Source organism: Polypterus senegalus, chromosome 14, assembly GCF_016835505.1.
Source record: "Polypterus senegalus isolate Bchr_013 chromosome 14, ASM1683550v1, whole genome shotgun sequence".
In the NCBI taxonomy this organism is placed as follows: Eukaryota; Metazoa; Chordata; class Cladistia; order Polypteriformes; family Polypteridae; genus Polypterus; species Polypterus senegalus.
This window is the reverse complement of record NC_053167.1, coordinates 8,794,721-8,808,110: the sequence shown is the minus strand read 5'-3', so window position 1 is coordinate 8,808,110 and position 13,390 is coordinate 8,794,721. Positions and strand designations below refer to the sequence as shown.

At 41.6% G+C, this 13,390-nt stretch overlaps 1 protein-coding gene across 1 annotated transcript in view; it reads left to right on the top strand.

Annotated features, from left to right (window-relative positions):
* The window catches only part of fer1l4 (fer-1 like family member 4), a 144,597-nt gene that overhangs the window by 92,601 nt on the left and 38,606 nt on the right, over positions 1-13,390 (top strand). Inside the window, exons 14-23 of the mRNA XM_039734719.1 lie at positions 4,312-4,498; positions 6,256-6,623; positions 7,425-7,533; positions 8,215-8,395; positions 10,832-10,952; positions 11,030-11,133; positions 11,779-11,866; positions 12,221-12,337; positions 12,436-12,588; positions 12,780-12,954. Of these exons, the coding sequence (XP_039590653.1) occupies positions 4,312-4,498; positions 6,256-6,623; positions 7,425-7,533; positions 8,215-8,395; positions 10,832-10,952; positions 11,030-11,133; positions 11,779-11,866; positions 12,221-12,337; positions 12,436-12,588; positions 12,780-12,954 (1,603 nt within the window). The remainder of the gene's footprint in view (positions 1-4,311; positions 4,499-6,255; positions 6,624-7,424; positions 7,534-8,214; positions 8,396-10,831; positions 10,953-11,029; positions 11,134-11,778; positions 11,867-12,220; positions 12,338-12,435; positions 12,589-12,779; positions 12,955-13,390) is intronic.

Here is a 13,390-nt window from a genome sequence, read left to right as displayed (position 1 = left end):
AGAGCCTATTCTTATAGCATCAGGCCATTAATGTTGACAAAAAAGGGTGCGCAGAGAACTTTATACACACACACACACTTCCATAGTACAGTAATTCTGCACTGCGCAGTGAAAAATATGATGGGATAACCCTTATCTTGTACATGCACGAGAGATATTTTCACGTAGATACGAGGTAAGAGTTATCGCATAATTGTTTTTCACCGTGTGGTTTGGAACTTCTGTACACACATACACACAATATTATAATATTGAAAAAAACAAAAATGAAGAATAAAATGAAAAAGAAATTCATAAATACAGATAGAAATATAGAAATTAAATTTAAAATAGGTTATCTGAGACAAATTCAACATGACCTTTTTATGCTGAGCATATGGGAAAACAAGCAGAACAGGAGGGGGTTTTCTGGGTTGTGAAGGCCACATATGTAGTGAACACTCCTAAGAAAACAACATACGTATGTACTGAAATCAAGGGTAGTGTCACACACAGATTATAATATCCAAGGGAGAACTAAGACACAACAAGGGGACATCCATCCATCCATTTTCCAACCCGCTAAATCCGAACACAGGGGTCTGCTGGAGCCAATCCCAGCCAACACAGGGCACAAGGCACAAACCAATCCCGGGCAGGGTGCCAACCCAACGCAGGACACACACAAACCACACACTAGGGCCAATTTAGAATCGCCAATCCACCTAACCTGCATGTCTTTGGACTGTGGGAGGAAACCCACGCAGACAACATGCAAACTCCACTCAGGGAGGACCCGGGAAGCGAACCCGTTAAAAGATTCCAATCTACCATAAAATGAAATGCTGAGGTCTGAGTGTGTGTCCGGTCGATATAAGTAATCTGATTGGTCAGTTTGGTTTTTGGTGATGCGATTTTAAGACACAAGTGGAGGAGTAAAGGCATAGGAGGCATGCCGAGAGTCACCTTCAAAGACGAGAAGTATGAAAATGGACAGAAGGCCAGCAAGACACTTTGAAATGACGGAGTCCGAGAAGCAGATTTTATAAGGAATGTACTTGAGAGAGGGAGCACCCAAGAGAGGTTCAGACACAGGAGGATCCTAAGGAAAGGCGCTGAAGGTACACATAGAGCAAGAGATACCCAATATTTTATAATTCATTCTATGAACTGTTTTTGAAAGGTAATGTGGCTAGTGTATACTGTGGTCGTCCAAGGGAATGATAGATCAAAAGGCAAGATAAACATTGGGGTGCCAACCCTTGATTTCCCTATTGAAGAACAAAGTTAAACAGAGCTCAATGGTGTGAGTACAAACAAAAATATCACCCTCTGTTTTTCTAACAAATAAAGACACTGACTATCAAGGCTTCTTTTGGATTCTGTCACTGGGATTGCATGATCTCCATCTTCTCTGTTCTCCAGTCAACGAGTGACCTCTTCTTCCAGGCAGCTGGACTTTTAACATCCTGCAGGGACTGAAAGGGGCAGGAGCAAATTCTGATTCACTGGGTGGATTCTTGGCATTTTGGAGACAAAGGAAGACAGCACAGTTAATGGCAGTGCCCCCTTTTGGCCCGTGGTGGTATTAGATATATAGAAATAACCTAGATTGTGACCCTAGGACACGCATTCGTGACACGACATAAGGCAAGAAGTAAATATACGCAAATGTTTTGAAAATGAAGATCCAGGTCACACACAGGAGATGTTTGTGTTCAAGTTAGGCTCCCAAGAAAATTGTCTTTCAAAGCAAAATATGAAAGACAAAATGGAAAGGAAGGGGCGGCACGGGTCCTCCCTGCGTGGAGTCTGCATGTTCTCCCTGTGTATGCAATGGTTTCCTCCCACAGTCCAAAGACATGCAGGTTAGGTGAATCGGCGATCCTAAATTGTCCCTGGTGTGTGCTTGGTGTCAGTGCCCTGTGGTGCCCTGCCCGGGGTTTGTTTCCTGCCTGTTGCCCTGTGTTGGCTGGGATTGACTCCAGCAGACCCCCGTGACCCTGTAGTTAGGATATACAGTAGCGGGTTGAATGATGGATGGATGGATGTTTGGAAAGGAAGTCAAGTGTGTTTACCTGCAAATGGCAATATGGCGGTCAGAAACACATTAGTGATTCAAATAAAAATTAATAAGGGAATGAAAAAGAGAACAGACATGGAAAAGAGAATCAATGTGTTTTTGGTCAGTTTTATATCCAGCATCCCTCTTAGAATTATAACAATGTAAAATGAAGCAGGAAAGGATCTATAACTTTGTCAAAAGACATTGAACTTCTGACATCATATCCAACTTTGATTACGACGCATTCAAGTAGGATAACCAGATTAAAAATACGTTGACTCAAGGCATCAAGACCTGAGTGAAATAGTTACACCAAGATCCAACTGAAACAATTATCATCATTTTTAGAAATCATTATTAGCAGCAGATATTATGATTTAAATACTTAGACTGACATGGCCTCTCTGCTATTGGCAGGCAGATCATGCAAGAGCTTAGGGGCAATTTGGTGAAATGTTAAAATTCTGCATTGATTAATGAAGTACCTTGGGGTGAGAGCCTTACATCAATATTTGTTCTGAATAATAAGTTAACTGGATGACACATAGCGATGAACTGTCATTACTTTTAATGTAATTAGGCTTGGAGAATTATAATTAAAATAACAGAAGATGGTGAGAAGCACACCCCATGCTGAGTATTTACTCATTTTCCAGTACTCACAGTTCATACCCTGATGTCCTGGGAAAAGATTGTTAGGTGCCATAGCTTTCTTCCAACATTCAGGGAACTGAAATAGCTGGTGACTTTTTAAAAAGATGAACCAATCAGAGTAAGATTGATGTCTGGGGGACCAGAAGACCAAAGAAAATCTAAGGTCAGGAAGCACACGTTAGGCAAGACGTAGAAAGTAGCAAATCTAAATCTGGCCATAAAGAGGCAAAACGGAGTAACGCAAAACAAGAAGAACATTACTGAGGAATACCTTACTTACAAATGAAAAGGAAAATTGTAGAAATTAAAAAAAAAAACACTCAAGGAAACTAAACTCACTCAGTGAGAGCAATTGGTGAATATCAGAAATCGGCAGCATCAGATGAATTCAGTTGTCAAGCAATGGCAAGAAGAAGGCCTTAACTGTGTGGAAGGCCAAAGGAGACATGACATGCGTTTCTAATGGTGAGCCCTGTACGGTCATCATGGGCTGAACTGATTTCTTTGATAAACTGTACATTCTGCCCCCCTATTATTTTAAGATCATTTTTAAACACTGTAAGCTTTGCTTTTAGGCTGTTGGTTAGTGTTTGCTTGCGACTGTCTCTGCACTGTACTGTGAAAAAAATCAGCGTTAAGTTGAGAATGATGCAATTTATTTTCCATTGTTAGAAAAAAATCTATTATCAAGTCATTAATATCCTTTGATCTTTAAGAAAAGTTAGATGGAACATCATATTTGAGAAATGTCAACCATAACTTGCAACTAAGAGACATGTCCTCAACCTGAAATCTTACCTGTATATTATAAAGGTTGTGGGAAGCAGCCCGGACACAGACAGGTGGACATGATTTTAAAGCACCACACACGTTTATTTACAATATTTACACACAATGTGAAGCGCACAACCCAGTGCCACAGCACCAATCACCCTCAAGTCCAGGCCCTTACACAATGCCTTTCTCTTCTCCTGACCGCCTCCACTCCTCTCCTCCAAGCTCCGTCCTCTTCCTCCTGATTTCAGCCATCGAATGGATGGAGGCAGCTCCTTTATACACACCTGGACGTGCTCCAGGTGCCTCCTGATGAGCTTCGGCCGCTCCTTCCTGATGTGGCGGAAGTACCGACTGTGCACCTGGAAGAACTCTGGGTGTCCCCCTGGTCTTCTTCCCCCCAGCACTTCCAGGTGTGGCAGAAGTGCTGAGGACCAGGGCTCCACAGGCATTGGGGCGCCCCCTGCCAGTGACCACGGGCCCCTTTAGGGTTGAGCTTCTAAGCTTCGTTCCCGTGGTCCCCAAACCCACCAGGGCGGCCGCCCCCTCATGGTCTTGAGGAGGTGTAAGCCCTCCTCTGGTCCTCCTGGGCGTCCCGGCTGGGTACCACCCCCAGCCACTCGCCACATGGTAAATAAAGATAATGCATAATATATACTCTTCTACTTTCTACACTATATCTTCATCATTTTAAATATTTAGATCATCTTGTTTGGGAAATGCATGTTTGGAATGCAAGAAAAGACTGCAAATGTTTTTTTTTAGGTTGATAAGGCAGACAAATCCTTCATGGGCTAAAAGTATCCGCCAAGAATGCATTTTTTGAATTCCTTCCACAGGGTGAAACATCAGTTGAGTCCGACACAAATGCCCCTGAGTGGAACGAGCAGATCTCCTTCATTGAACAATTCCCTCCCCTCGCCAGGAGAATAAAAGTACAGATATTGGATGACGCAAACTTCGGAGACATTGCTTTAGCAACACATTACTTGGATCTTCAGCAAATATCTGATCCAACAAGGAATGGTAAAAAGATTTCATCGCATTCAAATGCTGTTTCTTTCAAATCAAATTACATGGAAGTATCACACGTGACATAAAGGAGGTTTATAGAGTGCCCTCCATAATGTTTGGGAAAATAGACACTTTTTTTTCTTAGTTCCCCTCTCTGCTCCACAGCTTAAAATTACAAATCAAACAATTCAGATGGGATTAAAGTGCTCACTGCAGACTTCCTTTTAAGGGGATTTGCACACATTTTGGTCACAGCGTGTAGAAATGACAACACTTTTTCCCTCCATTTCTGGACACCATAATGTTTGGACACAGTAATGGCAGGGGGTTTTTAAAGCAGTACATATTTAGTATCTTGTCGCATATCCCTTGCCTGTAATGATGTTTGTGATTCATAGCCATCACCAGGTGCTGAGGATCTTCTCTGGGGATGCTCTACCAAGCCTCTAATGCAGCCATCTTCAGCTCTTGTTTGTTTTGGGGGCTTGACCCCTTAAGTTTTGACTTCAGCATAAGGAAGGCCTGCTCAATTGGATTTATATTTGGGTGACTGGCTTGGCCATTCAAGTATTTTCCATTTTTTGGCTTTGGAAATCTTTTGTGTTGCCTTAGCAGTGGGTTTGTGATCATCATCTTGTAGGATGAAGTGCTGTCCAATGACTTTGGAGGCATTTGCTAGTACCTGAGCAGATAAGATGTTTCTATACACCTCAAAATTCATTGTGTGGCTGCCATTAGCAGTTCCATCCTCAATGAAGAGAAGTGTGCCAGGACCTGTGGCCGTCATAAGTGCCCAAGCTGTAACACCTCCACCACCATGATTAACAGATGAGGTGGCATGCTTTGACTCTTATTGCCGTTCCTTCATGTCTCCACATTTTGCTCTTGCCATCACTCTGATGCAGGTTCATCTTTGTCTCATCTGTCCACAAGACCTTCTTCCAGAACTCTACAGGATCTTTTAAGTATTTGTTTGCAAACTGTAACCTGGCCACCCTGTTCTTGAGTCTATCAAGTAGTGTGCACCTTGCAATGTGGCTTCTGTATTCCTGTTCATGAAGTCTTCTGTGGATAGTCATCTCTGATACACACACACCTCGGCCCCTGAGGACTGTTTCTGATCTGTCGCACAGGTGTTTGGGGCTTTTTCTTTACCGTAGTGAGGATTCTTCTGTCGTTAGCAGTGCAGGTCTTCCTTGGCCTACCAGCCCCTTTGTGATTACTGAGCTCTTTCTTCTTAATGATATTCCAGACAGTCAATTTAGGTCATCCTAAGGTTTTACTTATGTCTCTAATGGTTGGATTCTTGTTTTTCAGCCTCATAATGGCACAGCTCTTGTCCTCATGTTGAACAATGGCAATTAGAACTCTAAAAAGTAGTAGCAAGCCCAGGTACCTTATAAAGCCATGAAACAAACCTGAGGAATCACAAACACCTGTGACACCAATAGTCCTAAACATTAAATGGGGGGACCATGTTGAAAAAGTGCAGTCATTTCTACATGGTGTGACTGAAATGTATGAAAATAACCTTAAGTGAATGTCTGAATGTGTACTTTAATAACATCTGACTTTTTTGATTTGTAATTTAAACTGTGGAGCACAGGGCTAAATCAAGAAAATCAAGGAAAAATTAGTCTTTGCGCCAAACATTATGCAGGGCACTGTAGGTTTAGAGGGTCATTATTGTCACGTGTACAGTGCTCACTGTAAATGACTAAATATTGCATTGACATCTCCTTAACATTTAATTGCCTCTTTTTGAATAGGTTTCCATCCTACTTTTGGACCTGCATGGGTTAACCTGTATGGGTCACCTAATAACTCCACACTGAGAGATGTCCATCGTGATCTCAATGAAGGCCTTGGTGATGGTATTTTCTTCCGTGGACGCATTCTCCTCTCACTGACTGTAGAATTGTATCATTCTCCGACTGTAGTGGATACCAAGGGGGGGCCATCTGTTAAGGGGGCCATCAGCAAATTGAAAATTAGACGCAAGAGCAAGAAGTCCGGTAAAGGACAAGAAAAGGAAGTGCCTTCAGGGAAGAGCAGTGGAGCTGACGAGAGTCCTGGGAATGCTGAAGTGCCCGGCTCTGTGACTGTAGAGGTTGAAGAAATCCACCCACTCCCAGAGGTCAGTGGGCTTTGCTCTTTGTGTGATTCTATTTATATAGGAATATTTGTAAAAAAGTGAAAAATAGAAATCTACTCTATATCTATAAAATCCTAAGCCTAAAAGTGCAGCGATTATATGTGACGTTTTTATGTCACGTTTTTTGTCATGCTTTAAATCGGGCTTATTTTAAAATCGACATATATATGTTTGGTATCATTCTTTTCAGAATGTATCAAACTTTAATGTGATGTTGTTAGATTTCCAGCAGCTGATCAAGCAAAGAGGAGGTAAAAAAAAAAAACCCTGTATTTGTTTCCCATTGTATCACCGTTTTTTAAGAGGGGGTTTCAGAGGAGCGACCACATCTCCTTGGGTTGCATTCAGCCCTCCTCTTCACAACACGGGCGGCAGAGACACGAAGTGGCTGGCATGTAGCGCAGGCTGGGGGGTTGGCGAGCGAAGTGAGCTGGGGGCGAACCCCCTAGTTAAGTTAAATGTCTTTATTGTGAATGATTTGTTTTACTTGATAGTATAGATTATTGATTCATTTTGCAATAGTTAAAAAGTGAATCCACAGTTTTGTCTTGTCTTTATATTCCAGTTACTCCATTTTGTCCATATCATGTCAGGGATAGTGGCCACAATTGTGCATCTTGACTTACAGTTATATAGTTTGATACCATTGTTTATTCACATATTCAGAAAGGAAGTATCTTCTGTGCACAACAAAATGTGACATTTTGATAAGATGGCTCAGGTAATTAATTGGTTTTATGACTTCTACTTGACGTAAATAGTTTTCCTGTATATTTTTTGTAGAACTTTCTTGGAGAGAAGGAAGAGTTCCTTCTATTTGGATCACTTTTTGAAGCTACAATGATTGATAACTCCATTGGATCCAAGCCAGTGACCTTTGAGGTGTCCATCGGTAATTATTTGCTTTGTTACATTTAATCATGTTCTTATAGGAAGTACAGGCATGGCAAGAAGTTATTCAGTATACCTACAGTAGACAATATATAGACTCCAGGCCTAATCCAGTCCATCAAAGAAAATATTCTTGTCTCAGAGTGGAATGAATGTGATATTCCCGTTATATCTTGCATGAATATTCTAAAATAGCTGCGTTAAATCAGTTAAGAAGCATTGAAATGTAGCTATGTCGGCCTTTTACCTATCATAGAACCTTGTCATGGCTGTAGAAACTGAGCACCTCACAATAAACTACCAATGTAGAGAACCATCACTGGTCCTTCTGAGGCCTTGTTTGCCCTTACAGTAAGCCTGTCAGTGCCCTGCTGCAGTGTGTGATTTCATCAGCCCTGCCAACTAGCATTTAAACAAGCCTGGCTTCTCTGTTTAATGATGAGGCCCACATCAAATGAAGGTGCATTCAAGTGATGTTATGTCTTTGTGGATGAAATGCATTTCATAAATATACAGTATGTATTGCAGTTTGGTTGGTTTGTCTCCCCAGTAAACTGGTAAATTAATGGCATTGTAATGAAATATTAGCAAGATTTTGAATATGCCAAACATTAATCTCTAGTCCAAGAATTGTTCTGTTTATTGCAAACTGGCTACAAACACATTGGTCTTTTTGAAATAGGAAATTACGGCAAAGCAGCTGATGTAGTCGTCAGATCAAAAAAGAATGTTGCTAATGATGAAGAAAAACAGGCGCTCCTGGAGAACTCTGAGGATGAACTAGAAAGTGAAGACAGACTTCTCACCAGCACGGACAAATCTGTGACTCCAGGAAAAAGACCTCAGTACACTGAATATGACCGGTAAGGAGAAATCAAACATTTCATCAAGGTCACAAGATGCTTCCCTTGAAGTTCATGCCATAAATATATATAGTGACAGTTTAAGGGCTCTCTCACTCCCTTGAACCCTCAGACCACTTGTCAGACACCAGATAAAAGTCCAATAATAATATTTATTATTATAAATAAGTGCACAAAGCATGCTCCTCTCCACAATTCTCATATAACAAACCAATAATCCAATAAACAATCCTTCAATCTCCCAGACGCTTAACCACCCTGCCTCCCAACTCAGCTCAATTGTCTGGGATCTCCCACAGTCCTTTATAGTCCTTGACCCAGAAGTGCTTCTGAGCCCTCAGTCCATGTGATTATCCAGCACTTCCGGGTCAGATAAAAACTTCTCTTTTTCTTCAGCCCGGAAGTATATCATTTCTTCCGTTCCCGTGACTTGGAAATACTTCTGGGCTATATGGGAAATATAAATCCCTGGGCCTCCCTGCAGCGACTTCTGGCTGCCCCCATGGTATCCAGCAGGGCTGTGTATTATGATTCCATTGTCCATAATTCCCTACTGGCATTCAAGGCACCTCTATGCTGCAAGGAGGGCTCCATCTGGTGGCCTGGGGTATTGGCCGGGATGAATGGCCGGCCATATCTCACAATATATATATATATATATATATATATAAGTGTTGTGGACCATGGCCCAGACACAGACAGGCAGACATCATTTTGAATCATCCAATACACGTTTATTTACAATCCCTATTATTTACTGTGCACACACAACCCCAAACTCCCCCAAAGTCGAGGCCTCACAATGTCTTTTGCCTCTTCAGGTCCGCCTCCACTCCTCTCCATCAAGACTTCGTCTTCTACACTACCGACTCCAGCCATCGAATGGAGGGAGGCGGCCCCTTTTATACATACCCGGACGTGCTCCAGGTGCCCCCCGATTAGCCTCCGCCGGCACTCCCAAGTGTGGTGGAAGTACCGGCTGCGCATGGTTTCCTTCCCCCAGCATTTCCGGGTGTGGCAGAAGTGCTGAGGGCCTGGGCTCCTCAGGCATTGGGGCACCCCCTGGCGGTGACCATAGGCCTCTATAGAGTTGAGCTTCTAAGCTCTGTTCCCGTGGTCCCCAATGCCACCAGGGCGGTTGCCCCCTCGTGGTCTTGAGGAGTTCTTAAGCCCACCACCAATCCTCCTGGGCGTATTGCATATTGGTATGCTTGTATTATTTAGGCTACTCAAAGGTGCTGCATAAATAAGATGTATTATTATTATTACAAAGAGGACTTGGAGTTACGATCTGCCATTTTACATATTTTAATGATCCATTAATCCATCCCTGTTCTGAGCCCACCTAGTCTATCTGGGTCTCATGGAGCCATGGCATCTGAGTCAGGACAGGAATCAACCATAGATGAGATACCAATGTAGAGCAGTGTACCATCACATGCACACCCCTCTTAGCGGGCCAATTTAGAGATTATAGTAAGCTATCCTGTACATCTTTGGCATGTGGAAGAATATTCAGACAAAACCTTTATGCATAGAGGGGCAAGCATGCAAAATTCACACGGACAGTGATCGAGGTGTTTTAGTGATACCTGACCAAATAAAAAGAGCATCGGTGGCACCATCCTGATCTACTTGGTTACCTCTTCTCAATACACTGTTCTGCCCTCTTTTTGTATGCATATGATGTCACGATCAGAATACTTACTGATGCTCACATGCATATGAGCTTACTGAAGTATATCCCATGCTGTTCCCCTTGTCACTACCCGATCCACAATGCTTGTCTGATTCGCTCACACCTGCAGATGCACTTTCAAATTCATGACTCTGCCCAATCCACGCTTCTTGTTGTACGACATGAGCCCCCATCCAATTTTGCATTGCACATGTGTTCTCTGCTCACTAAAAATTACTTTTTACTACACTGCCAGTTTGTATTGCGCATGTGTGAAATTTTATGACCACATGTCAGAAATGTTTAAGTTTTTATTTTTATTAAGTGCATAGGAGGTGTAAATCTGGCTCTAGTAGTGACATCAGGCAGGCTGTAAATTATTTACACATGCCAGAAACATATTGGGCAGTGCCATAAAGTATGTGATGAAGTATGCAGACAATACATATTGAATCAGGCAGATAGCACAGATCGGGTAGTGACACTTCTCATTGTATGTTTCTAGCAAAATATGTCAGTCTCACCTTTAGGTTCATGTATATTAGATCCATCCATATACCAATCTGCTAAAGCTGCTTTATCCTGGACAGGGTAGTGGAAGGCTGGAGCCTATCCAGTCAAGCTTTGGGTTCAAGGCAGGACAATCCCTGGACAAGAGACCAGTCCATCACAGGCTGAACCCCCCAACACACACACACACACACACACACACACCAGGGTCAATGTTAATTGCTCTTCCCACTTATTTCCCCATTTAGGTCTTTTAGCTGTGTTCCAATGCTGCAGGAAAAGCCCTGTGTGTTTGTCTGGAACTACTGGGAAGACCACACCTGGCGCCTCCATAATATCAACTGGATTGTCAAAATGGCTGACAGGCTGGTCAGTGTCTTTTACCTTTGTAAATAAATGGAAAGGAGAAATGGTGGTTTATGACTTCTCCCTGGTCTTTTTCTCAGGAAAATGGAATTGAAGATGTTGAAAAGATCTTGAGGAGACCAAAAAGCAAAGCAATTGTCAGTCGCATTAAAGAAGTTCTAGCAGAATTTATGGCCAGCTGCAAGTATGTACTTCTGCGGGGTGGGATTCCCTTTGTATTTGAGTAGGGTTGGGGGGTGTCATATACTGTACTACTGTCACTGAGTAAGGTTTGTATAACCACAGTTTGCTCAATGTCAGTGTTATACTGTTTCAGTACGTTTGCCAGTAAAGATTTTTTCATACAGACATGAGTACACTGCTATGGAAGCTCTGAAGCGCACAATGAAAAAAATTACGGGATAACCATTATCCTTCACGTATGTAAAAATATCTTGTAGTACGGGATACTTTCATATACATAAGAGATGTTTTACATACTTACAGGTTACTTTTACATACATACAAGATATTTTCATGTACGTATGAGTTTAAGTACATAAATGAAAACATCTCGTACGCATGTGAAAATATTCCATATGTATGTGTAAACATCTGGTATGTACATAAGCTTATCATATATGTACAAAATACTTTCTCATACATACCGAATATTTTCACGTACATTGGGGTTATCCCATAATTTTTTAAATTGTGCGCTTCAGAGCTTCTGTACGCAGTCTACGTGTGGCTGACTGTTTCATATTCTCCTGAATGAGTCAATACTGGCTGAGAAATGTCTAGTTACATGCACTGTATAACCTAACAGTTTCTATTTTAATAACTACAGGCAGTATATTACCGCTGCAGAAAAGAAGACTATGACAAAGCCAAACGCTTTAGACAAGAGCCGAATGACCTGGCTTAAAAAGAACATTGTAAGTGAGAATTTCATTATTGTCCATGAGATCTTAGAAGATTCTGTAGGTAGAGAGCAACTGGAGATGGAGAGATGAATAAGCATGCATGACTAGAAGAGGGGGACAGATGAAAACATACTGTATGTGATCACTATGGCTGCTGAAAATACTTAAAGAAACCTATACTCATTTCTGGAGAGAGGAGTGAAGCATAGGTAGTTAGATTTATAAAAACACAAAGTAGTTCATAGTTAGCATACCGTAGGTATAGAGAGGACAATGCATTTTACTCAAAGGTGCAATCAAGTGGTGCAGAGCTGTTGGAAAGGTACTGAGCTCACCAACAGACTTTATGTACTTTTTTTTATTTAGAATATTCTGGCTAAGCAGGCAAGGAAAATCCAGGTCAAAGTACGGACCAGAAACGCTCACGACAAATTAGGAGATCTGCGAAAGATCCACAAAAGGCTTTGCTTTCTTGCCATGGAGGTGATCATTCCTTTACTTTCTATTTTTGGAAGAGTTATCTGTAAAACTGACAGGGGTTTACCTGATTCTGATGAACAAATTTATTCTTTGTACTTCAGCCTCAGAGCACTTTACCAGATGTCTTCATATGGATGTTAAGTAATAACAAGCGTGTGGCTTATGCAAGGATTCCATCCTACAATGTGGTTTTCTCCATGGTGGAAGAAGAAAAAGGAAAGGACTGTGGCCACATTCAGACCATCTACATGAGGGTACGCGATGATCCACTAAACTGAACCAAAAGCTGCTATTAAAATTTTTCTGCAGTTCATATTTTGCCAATTAAATGGTGTCATTTAGTGGCTTCATTGGTAAATTAGGTTTTCTTTCCTTAGTCAGTATATTTTTCCCTTTTCACCATTTTAGTGATGTTTTTCTATTTGCTTTAATTGCATTTATTCAGACTCCTGGAGCTGGTTTGGGTGAGATCTTTGCAAAGCTGGAGGTTTATCTTTGGCTCGGCTCCACCAAGTATGTGAAGAACAACATAAGCAGTTTGCCAGAAGACTTTAAAGCTATTTATGATGTTCCTCCACCTATTCCACCAAATATGCCCCCTGTAAAGCTATTGTGTGAAGGTGAGCATCAGATAAAGTACATACAGCTGAAATGGTGTTAACTTTTAGGAAAACTGCAAAAAGATAAACCGTATATTTCATAGCTCACTCACCCGCTCACATTGCCGTATATAACAATGTATGGACATTTCTGTCCTGCTCTGGAGTAAAATCTTAGTTTCTCAGAAGCCCAGCCACAGAACAGAGATGCTGCACTGCTCAATGTTGGAGTTTTGCTGTTTATCTCTGCTCAATTATGAATTTAAAGTATTTTTAGACCCTGCTGGGTATCTCCATGTTTCCAGAGTCCATATCTCAGACATGCCAGTTACCTATAAAGTGCAGTTTATCTCCATGCCACTCAGTAATTAACCCGTACTCCTCCTTACTAACTAGATTTCAATGGTCCCCAGTACAAAAAAAAAAAAGCCCCCCTTGTGTGGAATTTAATGAATTC